This window comes from Capricornis sumatraensis, chromosome 1 (assembly GCF_032405125.1).
Source record: "Capricornis sumatraensis isolate serow.1 chromosome 1, serow.2, whole genome shotgun sequence".
Lineage (NCBI taxonomy): Eukaryota > Metazoa > Chordata > Mammalia > Artiodactyla > Bovidae > Capricornis > Capricornis sumatraensis.
The window spans coordinates 135,899,501-135,924,294 of record NC_091069.1 but is presented as its reverse complement, the minus strand read 5'-3'; the positions used below and the strand labels follow the sequence as shown (position 1 = coordinate 135,924,294).

The following is a 24,794-nucleotide window of genomic DNA, read 5'->3' as shown; positions in this document are numbered from 1 at the left end:
TTGATCCATTTGAGTTAGTTCTGTGTATATATATATATATTTTTTTTGTTTGTTTTTTATTTTTTATTTATTTTTATTTTTATTTTTACTTTATTTTACTTTACAATACTATATTGGTTTTGCCATACATTTAATAGTCCAAATATGTCTTTTTGTGTGTGGAGACCTAGTTGTCCTAGCTCTATTGCTTACAAAGATGATTTTTCCCATTGAATTGTCTTGGTCACCCTTGTTGAAAATCAATTGATCTTCGACACATGGGTTTATTTCTGTTATATTGCTAGCCATATTAGAAAATATTTTGCTTTCATTGAAATAGTTTCAGAAGTGGCTATAGGGTTAGCAGGGAGACTTATATAATTGATTTACTGGTGCCTATAGGCCTCTCTTGTGCCTTCACACTAGAGACTGGTTCAAGTGGAACAACCTAAGATGAAAGATTGTGTTTTAGGATGCAGAAAAGAGTTCCTAAAGTCAAATCAATTTATAGCTTCTGGGGAAGTCATAAATAGATTAAATTGCAATCGATAGTGATAAACTATGAACTGGAGTAAGTGCTGATGAGTGAGCCCTCCAACTAAACTCCAGATGTTCTTTGACATGGAGGGATACAGTTATGTACTAGCCAGTTAAAACATAATCAAGACCCCTTCTTGGCACGTAGAAGGACTTCTCTGATGATTGACCATATTGCATTAGTACCTCTCTGCCATTCTTTCCGCTTCCTATTTTGTTCCATTTTGCATTCTTTCTAAGCAAATACTGTATTTCTCCTCAGTTTTAACCATTCATTTCTCTCTGCTTTACTGTCACTGAAAGTTTAGAAAATAAAAGGAGCCAAATTCAGACCAAAAACGAACTTGGTAAAATGGCATAGAGATTGATAATATAAGTCACAACATGAATAAATTCCTTTATCCTTAGATCCCAAATAATATTTCCTTTTGGTCAAGCATAGATGGTAAGAGTTGTTAGAAGCTGAATACATTTTCAGATCCAATCATGATATAATGTATTCGTAACTTGTAATGGATGAAGTAAACTAAAATTAAATGCAGAACTTGAAAAGAAAAGGCATATTTTAAGGGTCTGTGGAAGATCTGCAAAGATAGATCATACGTTGGCACGCAGAATTGAGTTTTGAGTGATAAGCTCAGAGAGAGAGAAAAAGATGTGAAGAGGGGTCCAGCTAGGTAGGAGAACTTCAAGCAGAACAGCTTTGCTTTTATATGTCTTGTATAGTTCCTATGCTGGAGTTCTTCAGAATATCTATTTTGAGATAACTGAATGGTTTACAGTGGTAAAAATAAATAGATTGGTAAATAAATAACCAGGGCTTCCCAGGTGGCTCAATGGTTTAGAATCCGCCTGCCAGTGCAGGAGACATGGGAGATGCCAGTTCGATCCCTGGGTCTGGATGATCCCCTGGAGGAGATGGCAACCCACTCCAGTATTTTTGCCTGGAGAAGCCCATGAACAGAGAAGCCTGGCAGGCTACAGTCTATAGGATCGTAAAGAGTTCAACAAGGCTGAGCAATTGAACCCAGCACAGTAAGTAAGTAACTGAATTGATTACCGTTGTATTAGACCATAAAGAATACCACATTATTATATTTCGATAAAATCAGAACTAATCCATGTATGGATTAGTCCATATATGACTAGTTCAGTAGTCATGTATGGATGTGAGAGCTGAACCATAAAGAAAGCTGAGCACTGAAGAGTTGATGCTTTTGAACTGTGGCATTGGAGAAGCCCCTTTAGAGTCCCTTGGACTGCAAGGGGATCCAACCAGTCAATCCTAAAGGAAATCAACCCAAATATCCATTGGAAGGACTGATGCTGAAGCTGAAGTTCCAATACTTTGGCCACCTGATGCGAAGAACTGGTTCATTGGAGAAGACTCTGATGCTGGGAAAAATTGAAGGCAGGAGGAGAAGGGGATGACAGAGGAGAAGATGGTTGGATGGCATCACCGACTTGATGGACCTGAGTTTGAGAAAGCTCCGGGAGTTGCTGATTGACAGGGAAGTGTGGCGTGATACAGTCCATGGGGTCGCAAAGAGTTGGACACCACTGAGTGACTGAATTGACCTGAGAACTAAATGAAAAAGTTTAGAAGAAAATATAGTATCCATGACTCAATTTCTCTCAAATAAAAATAGGATTAAAGAGAATATAAGACCTTATAATGGTAACCTGTTTTGAAAAGAAATGAAAACACTGGTTATCAAAGCCATCTGTCACCACTAGGACAATAAGGAGAGGCAACTTTTCTTATGCTGGTTCTGAATCTGATCCACAGAACACAGAAAATTATTTGAATGCCTATTTTCTCTCAAGTGTAGTACATAACAAGTACTATTCTAAGATGTGTTGAAGAGAAGTTAATTTATTGCATACAGTGGATCCGTAGGGCATTCGATCTTAATTCTCTTAGTGAATCCTGGTTGAGCAAGGCAGCATGCCTTGTTATTAAAAATGATAATCCCCGGTGCTGTTGAGGATATGGATAGTTGACTATTCTCATATGCTGCTGGTGAGAGTGTGAACTGGAACTGCTTATCCAGAAAGCAGTTTGTTAATTTGTGCTTAGAACAATAAATAAACGAAAATCTTAGACCCTTCGGCTGATAAGATCACTTTTTACAGTCCATAGCAAGGAAAGAGATTTGGACAAATACTTGTTCATGGAGACCTCATAACATATGTTTTTACATTTTTGTCATGGAAATTTCCTCATGTATGGAAAAGCAGAGATGAGCTTTGTTTTGGTCTGTTCAGGCTGTTATAACAAAATACTACAGGCTGGGTGGTTTATATACAAAACAAATTTATTTCTCAGTGATCTGGAGTCTGTGGATCATGTTCTTCAGCTCATTGGCATTTGCATCAAAGGCTCTACATAGTAAGTTGGGGCCATTTCAACCATGAATGTTCTTAGTCGCTCAGTTGTGTCTGACTCTTTGCAACCTCACGGACTGTAGCGTACCAGGCTCCTCTTTCCAGGGGGATTATCCAGGCAAGAATACTGGAGTGGGTTACCAGCCATGCCCTCCTTCAGGGTATCTTCCCAACTCAGGGGTCGAACTCAGTTCTCCCCCATTGCAGGCAGATTTTTTACCCTCTGAGCCATAAGGAAAGCCCATAAGGAAGATATATATTAAACTCAAAAACTCTTTGGAAATGAGGTGGCTAAGTGCTGATGAACAGAAATACTTTACTGTGAGTTAAAGTGTTTGGGAATATTTGAAGAAGGCTGACATTTAAGAATTTTATGTGAGGATTATTACATTAGAAAAAGAAAGGTTGTTGGGCTTGAGATAAATATAGAGTTTGTGTGCCTGATGCAATGACCTTAGTTAATGTTTGATTGCTTGTGCTGAATGTGTGTTTGCAGTTCATGTTAAACTGTGTATCATGTCGTTTCTTTTCCGTATCTCGATTTAAATTTGTCTGCTGGTTTTGAGTCTATGGACAAATAGAATCTTTTGCATGGTAAAATACAGTGGTGAATTTCAGCCTGTTAGTAATACAATACTTACGTAAATGTTTGCTTTTAAAATGTGTCAACTTGCTCAAAGTTGATAATCATTGAAAGTCTTAGAACATGTTTTAATAAAATAATTTATGCAAGCGGGAAACATGTTCTTAAAATACCAAAACTAGAATAATATATACGTATTGCTTTGAAAGTGAAAGTCAAAGTGTTTCTCAGTCATGTCGATTCTTTGTGACCCCATGGACTGTAGCTCGCCAGGCTCCTCTCTCCGTGGAATTCTCTTGGCAAGAATACTGGGGTGGGTAGCATTCCCTTCTCCAGGGAGATCTTCCTGACCCAGGGATCGAACCTGGGTCTCCCGCATTGCAGGCAGTTTCTTTACTGTCTGAGCCACCAGGGAAGCCCCACACATTGCTTTACTACTGCTACTGCTAAGTCACTTCAGTCGTGTCCGACTCTGCGCGACCCCATTAGACAGCAGCCCACCAGGCTCCCCCATCCCTGGGATTCTCCAGGCAAGAACACTGGAGTGGGTTGCCATTTCCTTCTCCAGTGCAGGAAAGTGAAAAGTGAAAGTGCCGTCATTCAGTTGTGTCCGACCCTCAGCGACCCCATGGGCTGCAGCCTTCCAGGCTACTCCGTCCATGGGATTTTCCAGGCAAGAGTACTGGAGTGGGATGCCATTGCCTTCTCCGACACATTGCTTTAGGGGTTCCTAATCCTTAAATCTAGCAGTGTCTAGCTCATGGCAGGAAATGGCTCATAGAAAGGAAGGTGACTTGAAAGGTTAATACTTAAAAATGTTAATATTACTTTTTTAGGTAGAAGCCTTCAAGTTTTTATTTTCTGATCAAAATCACCCATACATTTTAACCATGCAATTTCTTAGTGAGAATATTCTAGGAAACATTATCTATAGATCCTTATAACAGTATATTGAATACTCATCTTCATATATGTTATCTTTTCATGTTTAAATTGTAAATTTTATTCCCTGATGCAAACACGTTCAGATTCCTTAATGTCTCAGGTCTGTACTATAATCTTCATCTCACTGGTCATCCTTCTGGGTTTTACAATGTTAGTCAATCCCAAATTCTAAATTTCGTGTAATATTTGCTTTGCAGTATTATTAATGATAATTTTTCTTTCAGAATTTCCTTGACCTACTGATTTATAAAATTATTTGGTAATCTATAAATCTAATTTAATCTAGAAAATCAGTCACAAAGCTGTGAGCAGAGAACACCTGAAGTCAGTAACTGAACCATGAAGTTGATTTTCAGTGTGGTCCCTGAGCTTGGCGGTCTACAGTCCACGGGTTCGCAAAGAGTCAGACACAATTGAAGCAACTGAGCTTGCATGCGCAGGTACCCTCAGCTAGCAGTGTCAGTATCACCCACGGACCTGTTAGACATGCAGATTATTAGCCCACACCTCATATATATTGAATCAAAAAACTCTGAAGGTGGGGTCTAGCAGTCTGTTTTAAACAGTCCAATCTGATTTAACAAGTGATTCTGATATGAACTAAAGCTTGAGAACCACTGACTTACAGAACTCTCAATATGTAGTTCTGTGCTTCATAGAGAAGCAAATAATTGTCACAGATGGTGATGGGATGTTTTTGGTCCTATCCTGAGGCCTACATAGAGACACAGACTATCAGCATTGTCTTAATTAAAAGTAATTCTATCTTGTGGATTCAGGATATAAACTCATAGAGGATTAAAATGAAAAATGAATAATCTTGTTCTAAAAGTATGTACTTTAGATATATCTAATATGCCTTAGAATGATCATTATTTATATTACTTAAACCACTTGTATTACTTTAACTTTTATTTATCATTATTCATATTACTTTCAGTTATTTTCAGGAATAAACTCTCATGATATTTCATAAGACATAAATTTCTCCAAAATGTATTCTTGAACTCATTAGCTTGCCACCTGTGCTTTTCTAAAGCAAATTTCATTTTGAAACAAAACATTCAATTTTACTTAATATTTTTATACCAGTCATTGGATTTTTAATGTTTATTTACCTGTTTTCAATTGTGTACTTCCACAATTAGTTCCCACAGTCATACCTAAATATACCTTAATGGTAGCAGTTCCTTCTTTCTTATCTAAGGGTTTAGTGTTGAGTTTATGAGAACAGATCCAAATCCAATGATTTTTCTGATTTTTATGTTCCTAGACCTTAGATATCTATATCTTGTGGAGAAAAGTTCCACTTATTGGCTATTTTTTAGAAAATCATTTTAGAGATGAACTGATTTTATTAGAAGAGAATCTTTCTTATGCCTGCAGTACAGTAGAAGTGGTTAGTTTAATCGGTGTACATTTTTCAAATGGAAAGAAGCAATTGCATTTAATAAAAGAGGAATAGAAAAGAAAATTCAGGGCTGAACAGTGATTGAAGAAGGAATCAAGGAGATAAAAGACTGGTGGTCTGGCTGAAGAAGTATTTATGTGGGAGACAACTGTCCAATGCAAAAACCTGAAGTTGTTTCATGCATGTATGCCCTTTGCAAACCTTCCTCTCTCTCTTTCTTAAGAAACCTTTAGTATATTCTGCATTGCTTATGATGGTTGGTAGATGAGTTTTCTTTTGGAGCATATGTGAAGGTAATCCAGATTTTTCATTGAAGTTTGAGGTTCGTCAGGAAAAATGTACCTGTAGTAGAAGTTAACACCTGAATTTCCATGAAGAGGAGATGTACTAATAAGCTCTTAAAATGATAGAAAAAGCATTTTTTTTACAGTGTAGGGTTAGAAATAATCAACATGTATGTTAGGAAATTGAGACACTGTGAAAGGAAAATGTGATTCAGTAAAAGTAGTTTTCTTTATACAAATATTAAAACATTAGCCATTTAAATACATCTTTAAAACTCAAGTGACTGCAAGCTAAAGAACTATTTGAACTGATATTCGAAAACAAATATTCAAAACCACATTTATTTTTGCATTATTTAGTAAAGCTTTTATGTAAATCTGCATATGAAAATTTCCCATATATTTAAAGCTTCACTTTCAAAGTAACAATCTTATTTATAGTTGAATTTTTAGAGGATCCTATATTATGTATTTTACTACTCATTTTGGTGTGCTGTTACTCAGTTTAACCTTTTCTGGATGAAATACAACTGTCATTCTGAACACTACTTTTCAGTTTGGCGTTGAGCGGGGCCTACATTAAACACTCAATACGTATTTAATGAATGAATGAATGAACTAATGAACTGTACCCTTTATTTTCAAATCTAACTAACCAGGAAAAGATCTGCTGCATGTCTTAAGTTTATTAACTGTCTTAAGTGATTAGCTTAAAAAGAAATTCAGTAAATGTATAAAGCGCTGTACTACGTAGATATTCATATTTCAAGCTCCCTGCCCCAATTATGCCTGAAAGTCTTTACTGTGTTAAAGGAATGTCACATTATAAACAGATGAAATAGATGTTTGATGTTTCAGGGGCAGGAGAATATAATAGCATAGAGCTTATTGAGCTGTTCCTGAAGATAAACCACCTTTAGATATTTTCAGATTGTCTTCTGAGGGGGAGTGGAAAATGTTTAGAAGGATCTGTTTAAATGCTGTTTCTTCCCCCCACTCTACCTGTAACACTCAGATTGGCAGAGAGTGAAAAACCTTCAGGCACATGTGGTGAAAGTGTTGGTGTGTAAAAGAAGAAATCATGGAATAAAACAAGTTTCCTGTTGTTTTTCTTATCTCCTCAATTGAGAATCTAATTTCATAGCACTATGGTGGTTGGCATCACAGGGTTGCTTATGTTTTTCTTTAAACAGTGAAATATTTCAGGCATAAACGAATAGGGGATAATGTGATCAGCATCTCAGTATATACCACCTACCCTAAAAAATAAAACATTACAGATATTATTAAAGCTTCCTATGTTCTCTTTCCTCTATTTAGTGGAAATCACAATAGAATTTGATGTTTGACATTCCTAGTTTTCTTTTCATATTTTTGCTGCATATTCTTATTTATGAGTGAGCTTGAGCATCGTTGTATGTTTATGGGTCACTCATATGTCCTCCCCTGAATATCTCTTGATTTTTATATTGGTTTGTTTTCTTTTTCCCATTGATTCATAAATCTTCATATATTTTGGATGCTGTTTCTTGATAATACTCATTAGAAATATAGTTTCCCAGTTGATAATTTGTCATTCTATTTACCTGTGTATGAAGATAAGTGTGTAATTTTTGTGGCCAACTTTATTAGGCTTTTCCTTAAGGTTTTGTGTGTGTATATGAGTGTGCATTCTTCTGTGTCTTGTTTAAAAACACTTACAAACTTTATATTATAAATATATTTTCCTGTGTTTTCTTCTAAAAATTTTACAGTTTTATCTATTGTATTTAATCTTTATATTTAATGGATTCTTCATTCTTTAGTACATTATTAAGAAGAGATTTGTTTTTTTTCTCATAAAGATAACCAATTATTTCAGTACCACTTATTAGGCAGTTTGTCCTTTACTCATTGACTTATAGTGCCGCCTCTATCACATGTTAAATTTTCATGTGTTTATGGTCTTTTGTTCATTTTGGTTTTCTTTCAGCATTTTCAGTTCACCTCTCTTTTGCCTGTTATAGTTTATAGCCTTCTACCTTTCTTGTTTGAGGCATTTCTTTAGATTTTAACTGAGTTCTGACACACCACACACTTGTGGATTTAGTTAATATGATTTTAATAATTTTTCATCATTTGTTTCTACCATGACATGTATCTTAGCTAATTGCTTAGAATGCATTTCTGTTTTTTCTTATTATCTCCTTTTGTTGACGGTGTTTCTTGAAAAGGGGCCCATCATCCTATTTATTGATCAAATAGAACTGAAACTACAATGGAAAATGTGTTGTAATTTTAATTTTCAGATACAAAAGGCAGAGGGCTTCCTAGGTGGCACTAGTGGTAAAGAACCCACCTGCCAATGCAGGAGACATAAAAGATGTGGGTTCCATTCCTGGTTCATGAAGATCCCCTGGGGAAGGAAATTGGATCCCACTCCAGTATCCTTGCCTTGGAATTCTCATGGAGAGAGTAACTGGCGGGCTATAGTCCATAGCATCGCAGAATCGGACACGACTGAAGCGACTCAGCACAAGCGTGACTTCCTTTTTCTAAATGACTAGTGTTTCGTTTAGCACCTTAGGAAGCAATGTTTTTTAGGTAATTTGATTCTGTATAAGTAGGCAGTAATTATACTTTGACTGAAATTTATCGAATATTATTTTTTAACTGACCTTCCTTATTGTATTTCAGATGATTGGAACCCATTTTCACACCCATATAAAAAACTGGATTTTGGAAAATGGGAGCTGTATATCCCACCAAAGCAGAATAGATCTGTCTTAGTACCTCATGGATCCAAACTAAAGGTATTTCCTCCCTCATGTTTTCATTTGAACTTACTATTTTTTTTGTCCTGTTTGCAGAGTTTGATTTAAAATGTTAGAATGTAAACTGATGCTTGATAATTACAGGAGAAACAGTGTAAATTTTTAAATAGAGGAAAATTTAAGAGAAGTCATCAGCAAATTGAAATATGTCAGACGGCAACTGGTTGGTAAGATAATGAACTTACTAGTTGTTAACGACTTTGGAAATCTTTTAGAAGAATGACTGAATAATTACAAAAGTTCATCCTGGGAAACATAAAGTTTGATTTTAAGAAATGAAACCTGTCTTCAAATCAGCCGAGCAGAGAATTTTTACCTGTGAAGACACACTTGATATAATTGATTTTGTGATGAGCCACGGGAATGAGGCAATACTGTGTTGGAGACCCACACCTTTTGGGGATATGATTTTTCTTGTTTTTTTTTGTTCTGCTCTTTGATTTCAGGGCTCTGGTTTGTCCTCTTCTCTTCTGTTAAGCCCTTTGAATTAGCCTGGAGCCTGCCTGGCCTCTATTTGTCCTCTCTTAGGCTGACTGCATAGCTCTGCATTCAGGGTGTACTGAGTCAACACAGTGGCCTCTCTAGTCTCCTCAAGGGTGGGTCCCAAATCTGGACTACAGATTACAGGTTTGATTATGTAAAAGGCTATCTAAATCCTTTAACATTTGCTTGATTTTAGCCCATTGCTCAAATAAATATATGTTTCCATGTCCCTTTCTTTCCCCTCCTTGGACATATAACAGCATTCATCACATTTATCACTAAATCCTGTAACTGACATATTTTTATTGGCATTTGTTATTTAACAGTATTAACCAGAGTTAAAATAAGGAATGCATTGTATGTTTGTTTTATAGATTTTTCTATCTTACAGATACTGAAATTATAAGTATACCTGAAAATACTGAAATATTGCCACACATAATTCCCAGGAGAGCATATATTATCTGGAATAGAGACATTTTAATATGGGATGGCAACCAGAGTTCTTCTTAATCTGGAGTGAAAAGGAGGAAAAAGTAGTTACAGTATATAATAAGAGGGATTTAAATTTAATATATATAATCCCTTTTCCAAGTCAGTGTAAGCTTCACAAGAGCAGGACCCTTTGCTCTTCTGTTTGCTAACACTGTATATTCTCAGGGCTTCGAAGAGTGCCTGGCACAGAGTAGGCACTCAAAAAATATTTACTGAATGTTAAAGCCATTTGTATGCCCAGTCTTTGAAGGAATAAACCCAAGGGCTTGATTCTCCTATGGTCTGTAAGGCCTGACTTTAGGAAACTGTGAAGCAAGGTGACCACTATACCACTGGTTTCATTGTGGTTTTGGGCCTTTTGGCCATTTGTTATATTTTGTTTTAAAGAACTGAGTTTTATAATTATTTGAAGTGCTGCAGATATTTTTTTTCTGTTCTTAGATTTTATGAGCTCTGACATGTTACCTACTCATTGCATTAAATGTTGAATGAATTATTTTTTTTTGTAGTTTTTAAAACTGAAGTATAGTTGATTTACAATATTGTATGAGTTTCAAGGGGATAAAATAGTGATTCAATATTTTTATAGATTATATCTCATTTAAAGTTATTACAAAACAATGGCTGTATTTCCCTGTGCTGTATAATTTATCCTAGTTACTTATCTGTTTCATAAGTAGCAGTTTGCATATCTATATCCTATACTCTTTCTTCTCCCTCCCCCCTCCCTCTTCTTTACTGGTGACTACTAGCTTGTTCTCTGTATCTCTGAGTCTGTTTCTGTTTTATTACGTACAATGAATGAATTAATTTTCATACATTGTGGGGTTTTTTGAACTTCTAATTTTGTATTGGAGTATAGGTTTTTTGAACTTTTAATTTTGTATTGGAGTATAGCCAATTAATGGTTTTGTGATAGTTTCAGGTGGATGGCAAAGGGCTCAGCCATACACATCCATTTTCTCCCAAACTCACCTCCCACCTTGGCTGCCACAAACATTGAACAGAGTTCCATGTGCTATGCCGTAGAACCTTGTTGGTTAGTCATTTTAAATGTAACAGTGTGTACATGTCCATCCCAAACTCCCTGCTGTATTTAAAGTGGATAACCAACACGGTCATATGTTGTTTTTATACCTCAGAAAAATGATTACTAGGAATGAATGATTATTAATATGTACAGTAATAATGATAGAAATTTGCTTCTCCCAGCCAACTCCAGAACTTTTTATACTTTATCCTATAGTCTGAATGTTTTGTGTCCTCCTCACAAATCATATGTTAAAGTGCTAATTGCTGATATGATGGCACTAGTATGTGATGGTACTAGGGCTTTGAGAGGTGTGCGTGAGTCATGAGAGTATAGCTCTTTAAACAGAATTAGTGAGCTTGTAACTCCAGAGAGATCTCTAGCCCTTTTCACCATATGAAGATATAACCAGAAGTCTGCAACCTGGAGGAAGGCCCTCACCAGACCATGCTGGCAGCTGACCTTGAACTTCCAGCTTCCAAACTGTGAGAAATCAATTTCTGCCCTTTGTAAGCCACTCAGTCTCTGGTGTTTTGTTATACCAGTCCAAATGGATGAAGGTGCTTTTGATACTATCTATGTACTATACTATGCTTTCTTCCATAAATTCATTTGACCTGGATGAAATGAAATAATCAAAGAAAAATTTTTTAAAAAGCATCTTTTCCCTTTTTACTTGCTTGAAAATTTTATATCTAACAGTAGATAAACATTCAGAAAATATCAAGTCAACTGTTGTGTAAGCTTTCTTAATTATTATTTGCTAAGGATTTCAATGAGGGTTAATTTACTGGAAATTTAGGCCCAAAGTATCACTTATAGTATTTAGATGTTTCAAATTTTGAGGAAGCATTTAGATGCTATTATAATGTCAATATGGTGATATAATTAGTTTTTCTCTTATGGGAAATGATGTATCAGCTTTTCTTTCAGGGAATGGGGTTAAATTTTCCATAAAAAAATCAGCTAACATAAGGTTTTTGGCCTTGCAATCTGAAATTATCCCTAGGTAGTTTACCTTGGTAATTAAAAATCTTGTTTTAAATTGAACTTGAAATTTTATTTCAGTCCACAAAGGATTGACCTTTATAACTCACTTGTGGATGTTTCTCTTATGAATTATCTGATAACCATTCTCAGAAAAGAATATTATCTACTATTGAAATAATAACTTTGTCTTCCTTGCAAAACCCTGGTCTTTTCAACTGAACAATTTGGAAGAAGATACCTCATTGCTTACATTGTCATGTAAATATCCCCTTTTCATGTTTTTAAATAACTTTACTAAGAAAAAAAAAATTAAGTAATGTCCTAAGGTGAATTAAACTTTCAAGGCTATAAAGATACAAGAAAAGCATAGAAGACTATGTTCCTGAGGGATAATGAGACATGCTACTTGTGTGTTTAATATTTTTTCTTCTGGACACATATCCAAACTAATTTATGTGAAGATATTTTTTCTTCATTATTTTAAAATATATACCTTTAATAAAATTATATTAAAATAACTTTGTAAGTTGTCCTGTAGGAATTTACATAATTATTGAGATGCTGTGTCAGGTACTATCCTTGACCTGAGATTCTTGAGTCGAATTGTTATATATACATACGGTGTGTGTGTGTGCTTTATTTATTTATTTTTTTATTTGAAATACAACTTTATTGTGATTCTAAACTAAAAGGAATGGGAATGACAGTAACAAACAAGATTCCACCTCTCAATATTGTCATGTGACTATAGCAGTCTTATATTTGAAACTCGAGGAAACAACTGTGTTCCAAAACACCTAAATATGCAGATCCAAAAAATGAAGGTATTTTTTTTTAAACTGCCACATTCACTCCAAAGCCCATCCATCTCCTTCAGCATCCAAAGATTAAGCACATGTTCTGCTTAGCTATATAATAAAGTGGCAAACACGCTGCACCACTGACATCACAGGACAGTTGCCTATAAGACTAGACTTCTGACGCTGGGCCCCAGCTTCACTTTCTCACAGGTCATCATCTTCATCCAGGAGAGCAGTTGTCTGAGCAACCTCTAAATTGTGCTCGTACTGTGCTGCCAAGGCTGGGTCCATGACCACCTCTGGCGGAGCAAGAGCAGGCATGGCGACAAACTCCAAGTTAGGGTCTCCAATCAGTTTTCTAGCAAGCCAGAGGAAGGGCTTTTCAAAGTTGTAGTTACTTTTGGCAGAAATATCATAGTACTGAAGATTCTTCTTTCAGTGGAAGACAATTGACTTTGCCTTAACCTTTCTGTCCTTAATATCCACTTTTTTGCCACACAACACAGTTGGGATGTTCTCACACACTCGTACCAGATCTCTGTGCCAGTTAGGCACATTCTTGTAAGTAACTCTTGATGTTACGTCAAACGTTATAATGGCACACTGAGCTTGTATATAATAACCATCTCTCAGTCCACCAAATTTCTCCTGACCAGTTGTATCCCATACATTGAACTTAATAGGTCCTCTGTTGGTATGGAACACAAGAAGATGGACCTCAACACCCAAGGCAGCTACATACTTCTTCTCAAATTCACCAGTCAGATGATGCTTCACTAATGTAGTTTTTCCAGTACCGCCATCACCAACCAGAACAAGTTTGAACTGAACTTGGGGTTCTCCTTGGGCAGCCATCGCGATGTTACTTCCAGAAGCGTCTCCGTGCCCATCTGACTGAGGCGTGTGTGTGCTTTAAAAATAAGGTGCTATTGTAGCAAAATATTAGTGAACAGTTTATTTTTTCCTGTGATGGTAACAGGAGAAATAACTGAAGGGCAATGACATTCAAGCCTACTTGGTAACATATTTAGAAGTTGACCAGACAGATAGACTGTGTGAATAAAAGTGTATGTATCGATTGAAGTTTCAACAGGAAGTAAATGGCCTATGGAAAATAGGACAGTTTGAACAGTTCCCCCACTCCACCCTCCACCCCAAATGCTGTTTTCAAAGTTCAACGCACAAGAGATCCACTCTAGAGTTAAAAGCAGGGTTGGGTGAGAGAACTTAGTAAGACCCAAATTGTTACCTTGCCTAGGCCATACGGAACAGGGATCAGTTCCTAGAACCCAGAGGGAGACAGAATCAGCCATCTTGAGAGGAACACTGAGTTTTACTGAGAGACACAGTTAATTCATGGTAACCTTGCAGGAAAGGAGCCAGAGGAAAAAGGAGCCAAATTCTCTCATCTCCCACACTCCTTCCTTTCTCTGACCTCTTCCTGTGGCTCAACATTGGCCCACCCAATAAGAAGCCAGATTTCTAGGGACTATGGTACACATGGGTTAGCCTCCTGGGGCAGAGAGTTGGTGAGAAGTGGATTGAATTGACTGCTAAGATGTAGCTCAGGAGTCAGAGATCAGGAAAAGCAAGAGGTCAGGACAGTAAACTCGAAAGGTGGGTTGGAGGCAAACTAAAGAATTCCTGTCTTCTGATCGCCATTTCCTTCTTTTTAAAAACTCATTTCTATTAATACCCATGTAACTAGCAATGGCAATTAGTATTGTCTCCTTTTAAATGTTCAGGATTTTTCTGTACTTTAACTTTTCCCTTGCCAAATCAGTAAAAAAATGGACTAGAATAGAGGTTTCCTGATAGCAGATCTTTAACCTTTTCAAGGCTCATGTATTAGTCTTTTAGAGCTACAACAACAAAATTCCATACTCTGGGCAGCTTAAACAACAGGAATTTAATTTCTCATGTTTTGGAGGCTGGAAGTTTGAGATTAGTCAGCGTGGATGAGTTCTGGTAAGAGTTCTTTTCCTTGCTTACAGACAGCTGCCTTCTTCCCTTGTCTATATGGCACTAATCCTGTCATTAGGCCCCCATCCTCATTACTTCATTTAAACCTAATTATCTCTCAAATGTCTTGTCTCCGGAGACCATCACAGTGGGGTTAGGGCTTCAACATATGAAGTTGGCGGGGGCACAGTTCAGTTCAGAGCAGATCACACTGCTTTCTGAATTATATTTAGATTTTATACAATTGATTGGTGGAAAAGAGTCATGGAACCTAATACCCACGTTGCAATTTTCTCAGATGAGACACATGAAATTAGAAATTTTTTTACATCCACATTTAATCTGGTTCTGATTATAACACTGTGAGATGAAATACTGTATATATTCATTTCATGAATAAGTACACTGAAATTTAGAGAGGGTAAGTAGATGGTATTGCCTTGACTTGAATTAAGGCTTATCTAATAGAGAAGTCCATGGTCCTAATCATTGTGCTACAGTGCTGGTCAGGCTAAGGGTTGACAGAGAGAAAAAGGAAAAAAAGTGATACAAAGAAAGTAGAACTTGAGCCTTATCTCATGTTTAACAAATTATTTAACAGCTGTTAAAATAGTGTTATTTATTGATTCATTTTTGGCTTTACTGGGTCTTGGTTGCTGCGTGGGCTTTTCTCTGGTTGCAGCAAGTGGTCTTTTCTATGTGGTGGCTTCTCTTGTTGTGGAGCATGGGCTCTAGAGCACAGGCTCAGTATTGTGGCGCATGGCCTTAGTTGCTCCGTGCTAAGTGGAATCATCCTGGGTCAGGGATTGAACCTATGTCTCCTGCCTTGGCAGGTGGATTGTTTACCACTGAGCCACCAGGAAAGCCCAGCAAATTATTTTATACCGTGTTTGCTTTTGCTTTATTGTGTGGAACTATCATTTCCATTTTTCAGGGTGCTGAGTATTGAAGTGACCTTCCATGAGAATAAATAGGAGGTATTAATAGATAGTTTGTGGAAAGTTTGGGTTTTAGAGAATAAGAGATCAGATCAATTATGTAAAATGAAACTAACTATTGATAGCCAGAATGAGATTGCTAGGTAGAAGGATGTCACTGGGCAGTGATATGGCATGTTGAAAAGTTAGTATCTAAATATTTGCTTAAGGTTAATCTCATAAGCACTCTATCCTTTGGGCTTCCCTGGTGGCTCAAATTGTAAAGAATGTACCTGTAATGCAGGAGACCCAGGTTTGATCCCTGGGTTGGGAAGATCTCCTGGAGAAGGGAATGGCAATCTCCTACAATATTCTTGCATGGAAAATTCCATGGGTAGACGAGCCTGGCAGGCTATAGTCCATGAGGTCGTAAAGACTTGGACACAACTGAGTGACTAACAAACACAGACACACACATACACAGACACAGACATACACACACACACACTTTATCCTTTACCTCTGGAATATTTTCTTGTGTCTTTTATCTATTTCCTTCTCTCCACATTTTTTGTTCACTGTTTCAGGAAATTCTTGTATTTGGATATTGAATCACCTAGATTTTCTTATCCTTTTGTCAAGTCTCCTGTCGTTTTTACTTTCTGTTCTGCTTTGAAAAAGTATCTTCCAACTGCATTATTATAATTATTATTATTGCCACACCATGAAGCTTATGGGATCTTAGTTCCCCAACCAGGGATCAAACCTGGGCTCTCAGCATTGAAAGTTTGGGGTCCTAACCACTGGACCACCAGGGAATTCCCCCAACTGCATTATTTTCATAATCACATTACAAGCATTTCTAATAACATGCTTGTTTTCTCTACTTTTACATAGATTCTGTCATTGTTAAACGTTCAGAGATACTTTTATCTTCTTTGAAAGGGTTAGAGATGTTTTCTTTTATTTTTTCCCCCAATTTCCTTCTTGTTCCCCTACCCCCTCACTGTTTCTTTCAAATTTTCTTTTTCTATGTTTTTTTAGCCTCTTATCTTTTGTGTGGCAGGCTATCTTAAATTGCCTAGTTATAGAACTGTGTTTTAGAAAGAGTTATTAGGAAAAGACAATTGAAAATTCTGTTCCCGGTAAGCTTTGTTCCTGGTGATCTTCACAGCTGGGTAGCCAGAAAGTGAGACAGCCTTTATATTGATGGCAAGGAGTGAAAATTTTGCTCTGAGGTCATTTATTTTTCCCAGAGGTGAATTTTCCAGTCTCTTATAAGGGGTGGGTGGAAGGGGTATTGATGGAGGAATGGAAACAGTGACAGACTGTATTTTGGGGACTCTAAAATCACTGCAAATGGTGAATGCAACCATGAAATTAAAAGACGCTTGCTCCTTGGAAGGAAAGTTTTGACCAACCTAGACAACATATTAAAAAGCAGAGACATTACTTTGCCAACAAAGTCCGTCTAGTCAAAGCTCTGGTTTTTCCGGTAGTCATGTATAGATGTGAGAGTTGGACTATAAAGAAAGCTGAGTCCCAAAGAATTGATGCTTTTGAACTGCGGTGTTGGAGAAGACTCTTGAGAGTCCCTTGGATAGCAAGGAGAGCCAACCAGTCTATCCTAAAGGAAATCAGTCCTGAATATTCATTGCAAGGACTGATGTTGAAGCTGAAACTCCAGTACTTTATCCACCTGATGCGAAGAACTGACTTTTTCAAAAAGACCCTGATGCTGGGAAAGGTTGAAGGCAGGAGAAGTAGACGAAAGAGGATGAGATGGTTGGATGCCATCACCGCCTCAAAGGCCATGAGTTTGAGTAAGCTCTGGGACTTCGTGATGGACAGGGAAGCCTGGCGTGCTGCAGTCCATGGGGTCACAAAGAGTTGGACACAACTGAGCCACTGAACTGAACTGAACTGGCATCCATACATAAGGAACAGAGAAAGTGGATAAAGGTCCCAACTTTCAGTAAGACACTGAATCCCCCTATTTTCACCCATCTGATTCACCTCTGCCATCTGCTGTGCTATTGTCTCTGGAATTGAAGCCTGCCTTTGTTGTTCAGTTGATAAGTTGTGTCTGACTCTGCCACCCCATGGACTGCGGCATGCTGGGATTTGTCCTTCACTATCTCTCAGAGTTTGCGCCAACTCATCCCCATTGATTTAGTGATGCCATTCAATCATCTCATGCTCTGTTGTTTTCTTCTCCTCATGCTTTAATCTTTCCCAGCATCAAGGTTTTTTCCAGTGAATTGGTATTTTTCAGAATGAACCTCTCATCTCCCATTTGAGGGGTGAGAGGTGGCATTTTGGAGGGATACACATTTTTTTGTGCGGTAAGGGAGAGGCTATGTTTAAGAGCCTACAGTTTAACATTGAATCTTACCTCTGTTTACCATTGAATCTTACCTCTTTATAGGACCAGAAGCTTCCACATGACAAGTCCTAGGGCTTCTGTGAAGCAGCTTGACTAGCTCTCTTCAGATTCTTCCTCTGTAATACCAGATTTTAATTTTTTCCTGTCTACTTATGTTCTTATCTCTCCAATTACTAAGTTCCAAAAATTTGTTGAGATTTCTGTTCTCTTGTTGTCTCCTTTTCTGTCTTTCTCTGTTAATTTTACTTTTTATATTGCTTGCTATTATTTATTTTAACCGAAGTTTGCTAAGTTTGTTATTTTTAATCCAGACTTCTCAAACACCCTTATTTGAATGAAAGAAGAAAAAAGTACATTTCCTGAATAGAAGAATATTTTATAATTCTGGGGCCTCAATTGAATATTACATTCTTATCATATGCCAGGATATAAAATTTTGGTGAGACTAATTATTTCTTGCTTGTGATGTCTTTATCTGTTATTTTATATGATAAAGATTTTCTTTTCCATGACCCCAAAAATCCTTTACTTTTGTTACATGATTTAACTTAATCAACCTTTAAGACCCTGAAACATCTAATTTTGGGAGAACGTGTAGTTAGAATTAGATGCACTTTCCCATACCACAAAACTTATATTTCTTTGTGTTTGCAAAATACAACTTGAATGTTAATGAACCTAAATAACATACTAGGAAATGGTCTTCCTCTGTAGGTGAGAATAAAGGCTTTTTAATTGACTTGTTTTTCTTTTCTTTTTTTAAAGCTCCTCAGAATGTTGGTAGGAAACACAAAATAAATGTGTAAGTTTCCAAAGCAGTCTTTTAATCAATATTTAGCATAACTCTGGAGAATGGGCAAGGTAAAAAGTAGAGTTGTTTCCCTCTGTTTTGAGCTTGCTGCACATTAAGTTATCAAATTTTGTTCTTTTTCTTTCTTAATATCTTAGTTAGCACATATTTAGCTTTATTTTATTTTATTTTCTACACTTAACATATTGCACTTTCTTCCCTGGACGTATGTGAAGAAATAAAAGACAAAATGCCTGCATGTTGAATTTATTGTCCACTTGGACAAAGCTCACCATAAACAAATGAGTTGCTTGAGCATTTTGTTACTGTTAAAGGAGTAGAGGAAGAAGCTTATTTTTTTTTAAAAAAAGAAGTTTATAACAGAAAAGTAAGAATAAATAAATAGAATGCTTGTCTTTTACTTTTAACAAGTTTTAAAAAAAACTTGTTAGTTCCCTTCATTTTTGACTAAATATTAATGGGGCTGAGAAGGGACCCAAGGGATTAGAGATAGATTTTTAGGAGACTGGAAAGATGGAGAATTAAATTTATAGGCTGAATAGTTAGGGAATGATTATGGGAAGAGATGCCTTCTAAGCTTGATCTTGAAAGAGTTAATGGGTTAGATTAATGACTATCAATAAGTTGTCAAGGGTTAATTAGAGAATAAAATAATATAAAATTAAGCAAGATTGTATAGGAATTAACCAATTCTACATGGGAGGCAGTAGTACGTTTGACTTATATTGACTTACAAAGATGTAAGATATATAAGGAAACTAAATGAAATAGTGAATCTATTTTAGGAAATTTTATTCTCAAAGCATGCATGGCAATACAGTTGCAGAATTTTGACAGAGATTCTTTTTTGCTTTTTCTTAAATCCTGCATTTCTTACTTAAAAAAAAAAAACCTCAATGATTTTTAATAATGAACAGTTTATTCTTTCACTTGTGGTGTTTTGGGACCCTTAATGATCTCATTTTTTCCCCCTCACAATTGTTTATACTCTCTCTTCTGGAGCATATAAAAGTGCTAAAGTAATCTCATTAGCAATTAACAAAAATTAGTCACTTGTTTGTGAACCCTGAATATTCTCTCTTCTTCTTTTTATGTCGTAAAGATTCCTAGAAAGAACTTTACTATCATGTACAACTGCTCTTTCTATACCCTCCATTCCACCATGTTGTTTTCTATGCCTTCCTACTCTGTTTTCTTAATATAAAATAAAACAGTACCAATAGCCGGATGATGATAATTACACATAAGACCTATGAATGAAGCATATAAATTTCATTTACCATTGTGAATCATTTGAACTGCATATTGCATTAGTATTTCATATAGATTTACAGATGAATTCTACTGTGTCCTGGCCTGTGATAGAATCTCTATCTTCTGTAGTTCCTGAGTGATCATTTCGAGTTATGTCGTGTATAAAATACATTCTTTTGCTGTGTACCACCTGCCAACTCACTCTTGTCATAAGTCATTGTTTTTTCAGCTTACTTGTTAACACTTTCTTTTCATATGGAACATCCTGTAGAGATTCTTTTAGAGATCTCTTTGAGATCTTATGTATTTGTGTATGATTAAAGTTTATTTATTATCTACATCCAGTTTTGTCTTATATCCAGTGTTGCTGATAAAATGCTGATTAATTTGATTTTTATTCCTTTGTGTGTAATCAGCCTTTTCTCCTGTCAGCCATTTGGATTTCTTCTTTATCCTTTATGTTCTAAAAATTTCACTATTGTCTCTGCTAATACAAAATTTCATGTGTTATTCTTTTCTTGAAATGGTCTTTTCCTCATAAATGATCTTCTCCTTTGTTTCCTCTTTCCCCCTTCACTTTCATATTATATCTACAGTCATCATTCTAAATTTTGAAATCTGTTCATATTATCCTTCTGTTTAAAAGCCTTTATGATAAACTCTCTTCACTCTTGATTTGGTTATAGCCAGGTTTTCAAGACTTCCCTAGTAGCTCAGAAGTTGTGAACACTTCCCTAGTAGCTCCTGCAATGCAGGAGACCCAGGTTCAATCCCTGGGTCGAGAAGATCCCTTGGAGAAGGAAATAGCAACCCACTCCAGTATTCTTTCCTGGGAAATCCTATGGATAGAGAAGCCTGGTGGGCTACAAGTACATGGGGTCACAAAGAATTGGACAGGGTTTTCAAACTGTGTGATAAGAAGCTGATCAGGTCAGTTTTCAGATTCCCCAGCACTCACATGAAATAAAGAGATTCCTTTTCTGTTTTATAGTTGGACTCCCATGTATCATTATATCTAAATAATAATTTCTCTATTTTCTAGAATTGAATAACAATGGCCTCTAGGATGTATTCCATACTTGTTAGCCTTCCATACAAAGCCTTTCTTGCTCTGGACTTTGGGTTCCTCTCCAAACTTGTCTTATCCTTGTCTTGGTCTGTTTGGGTTGTCATAATAAAGTGCCGTAGCTTAGGTGCCTTCTAAACAACAGAAATGTATTTCTCCCAGTTCTAGAGACTGAAACTATGAGGTAAGGGTGCCAACCTTGTAGAATTCTAGTGAGAGCTCTTTTCTGGGTTACAGTCTGCCAGCTTCTCATTGATAATGTCTCTTCACAAGGTGGAGAGCAGAAAGAGGAAGCAAACTCTCTAGTGATGCTAATAAGGGCATTAATTCCACTCCTGATAGCTCTACGCTCTTGACCTCATTTACCTTCCAAAGGACCCATCTCCCCATACCATCACACTGGGGCATTGGGTTTCAGCATATAAAACTGGAGGAGGACAAAACATTCAGTCCACAATAATAAAGTACACTGTCTACACTGAATTACTTGCTGTTGCTTAAACTCTGTCTTGGTTGTGTCTCAGCAAATGCAAAGACAGCATCCCTTTTATATGGGATGGCTTTCCCCTATTTTAGTAACCTGATAACCTCTCCCCACCCAAGTCTTTGGTATTGAGTTTATATACAATTTATTTTTGGTTAAGTTTTTCATAATCCCAAACTCCACTCTCTACTTACCAAATATTCCTTCTTCCACAAGCATCTCAGAGCATGTTTCCACCATACTCACTGTGGTGATACATGCTTCCAGACTGTGATCTTTTTGAGGACAAGTTCAGCATCTTGATCATCATTGTGTCTCTGGAACCTAGTAATAACTGCTTTATAGATGCTGTCAACAAATGTTTATTGACTGCATGGTTGAAAAGCTTAGGGATCATTATATATTTGCCACTGTTGGAAATATTTTTGCATATACATTTTATACAGAAAGTAAAAGAAATTTATAAAGTGTGTTTTAATAACCGTTGCATTTTCTTTGAGTTCAGGCATCTCAGCCAATAGAATTGCTTATTTATAGGAGAAATCCTATTGATAATAGGGCTAAAACAAACAAAATAACCAAAATAAGCAAATATTGGTCTGGAAATCAGTTTGCTTTAATGAGTCATTAGCATTTTCTGTGTTATTTTTCAAGCAAAGATTCCTGTGAGTCACTGTTTAAAGAGCTTAATATTAGAGAAAAGTTTGCCTTTCTCCTAAAGATTTGAAATGCTTATTTTTATCTCACGGTTCCCCCCTTTCTCTTGTCTGTCAAAGACTTAAAATTAAGTGACTTGTACACTTGCAATAATCATCCGGCTCCAGAGTCCTACATCATTATCTTGTTTCTTTGCCCTCCAGCCCTTCTCTCCTTCTGACCATTTCCATTGTAACTGCTGATTTTTTCTTCTCATTTTATTTTTAAATATATTATATTTAAAAAATTGTAAGCTGTTTTTTTTTAACTAAGAAAAATATAAATTAAATGTATGTAAATCTGTGAATAAGGGCAGGTAATTATTTCAAATCAGGATCCAAATTTGTTTTAATATTTCTTTAAATCACATATGCATAAATGAACAATGCCTAGTTCTTTTCCCTTATAGTTCAGAACCAGTTAGTTAGAAGGTTACAGAATGGATTTAGTATGTGATATGCCAGAGGTCAGGATGTTTAGGTGAGTAAAATGAAGACAGAAAAGTCCAGCTGTACGATGATGTCACTCTTATCCCAAATAATTAAACAGATATTATTTCTCTCTATATAAAGCACATATCATCTCTGTTTTAGACATTTTCCTCATGGAAAACTTTCTCTAACTTTGAAGACTATTTACTTTTGACACAATGAAATGGAAATCTGGGATGCACTGTTGCTATTATATCTATTTTACGTAAGGCACAATAAATTATGGAGGAAAGAAAACAAAAATAGTTCAATTGTCTCTTTTACATATATAGGTAAAAACTTATTATAGCTTTAGTATGTTAAGCCTGATTTCCGAGTTTTCCACAGCAGGGCTCAGGATCACGAGCCATGTGGATGATGTAGTTTTGTTTTCCCTTTTCATTTTCAGCTAAAAGCCCTGCAGAGAATAGGAGGTTGTTGGTGAGATATCAATGGCAGTATAGGGATTGCCTTCTGAAGTCATTATGAATTAAGAGCTAATGGGTAGCTTTCTTTGATAGCTCGTTTATAATTGAGTGCAGATAGATGAAAATCAAACACAAAGGGAACTCAATTTTATCATTAATTTTGACTTTGTTTAACGGATGATTTCTGATCACCACAGCAGCCTTCCTAATTTGTCTGTGTATGATGAAGAAACTAATCATACACAGCTCAGAGAACAAATAACATACATTTTCCCAAAAAGGTCACCTTCAGAGATAAGCACAAGGAAAAAAGAAAACCACAAACCTGTTGATTTCTTCCTTTTCTCGTGTGTTTTTCCTCTGTTTTCTTCCTTTTAAAAATGCGGTACATAAAATAATTATAATTTAAATATGCAGTGATTGACTATCCAGAATTTATAGCCTAAACTAGCCTGTAAATATAGTCTGGCTTGCTCCTAATAAGGCTTCCCTGGTGGTTCAGATGGTAAAGAATCTGCATGCAAGGTGGGAGACCTGGGTTCCATCCCTGGGTCGGGAAGACCCCCTGGAGAAGGGCTTGGCAACCTACTCCAGTATTCTTGCCTGGAGAATCCCGTGGACAGAGGAGCCTGGTGGGCTACAGTCTATAGGGTTGCAAAGAGTTTGATATGACTGAGAGGGTAACACTTTCACTTTGTTCCTAATAAAAGGCTTCCTTGCTTTCTTTTGCTTATTAGATGGCCCTTATTATATGTCAGTTACTAGTTTAATATTATGCATATTAATTTATTTAGCCCTCATAACACCCCATCATCCCCGTTTTCTCAGATGAGGAACTGAAGCGCAGTGAGATGCCAATCTGCTCAAAGTCACATAGCTATCTGAGAGCAGGCAGAGTTGCAATTCAAACCCAGGAAGCCTGGCTCTAGAGGCTGTGTTCTTAACATTGTGTTATGTTGCTATAATATATTAGTTTAATTACAGTTTCTGTGACTTCTTGATACCTATGTTTAAAAATTGCACCAAGCATAGCCTTTGGCTAAAATAATAAACCTTTGTGAATCCTAATGTGTTTTTAGAATACATATTTTCTTATGAGCAAGTGGCTATGACAGTAATACATTTAGGAGCACACAGAAAACAATTTGACATTGTTAGGAATATTCAATAGAACATAAGCTATACATTTTATATATATAAAATTATACACTAATGCATTTATACACACATGCATACACATATTTTACATATATATATATATTTCAGTTTAAGTATTTTATGAAATCAGAACTACTAGTAGATGACATCAGTGTGAGGGAGGGAGAATCCTCATGGGAAGCTGTGCACAGATTGACACAGTTTGACCTCATGGTATTGTTAGTCATTATATATATGTATGTTTGTATGTATGTATATATGTTGTTAGATTTATAGCTATGTAAGCCAGAATGTTGCAAGGCAAGGTGGATTTTCTTTTTACATCTAGACTAGACCCTGTGCCTGCTGTGGGAATACATCCATGTTTTACCTCTCTGGCCAGACCTGTCAGTTTGTGAGCTGATGAAGGAAGGGACAGGGTTTA

The 24,794-nt window shown here is 36.4% G+C and overlaps 2 protein-coding genes across 2 annotated transcripts in view; one reads left to right on the top strand and one right to left on the bottom strand.

The window, feature by feature from the left end:
• The window catches only part of GBE1 (1,4-alpha-glucan branching enzyme 1), a 306,336-nt gene that overhangs the window by 100,390 nt on the left and 181,152 nt on the right, over positions 1 to 24,794 (top strand). Inside the window, exon 3 of the mRNA XM_068972275.1 lies at positions 8,804 to 8,919. Within this exon, the coding sequence (XP_068828376.1) occupies positions 8,804 to 8,919 (116 nt within the window). The remainder of the gene's footprint in view (positions 1 to 8,803; positions 8,920 to 24,794) is intronic.
• LOC138086898 (GTP-binding nuclear protein Ran-like) lies at positions 12,943 to 13,632 on the bottom strand. The gene is given in 1 exon segment (XM_068981565.1): positions 12,943 to 13,632. A coding segment is annotated over 1 exon segment (651 nt). The 5' UTR covers positions 13,594 to 13,632.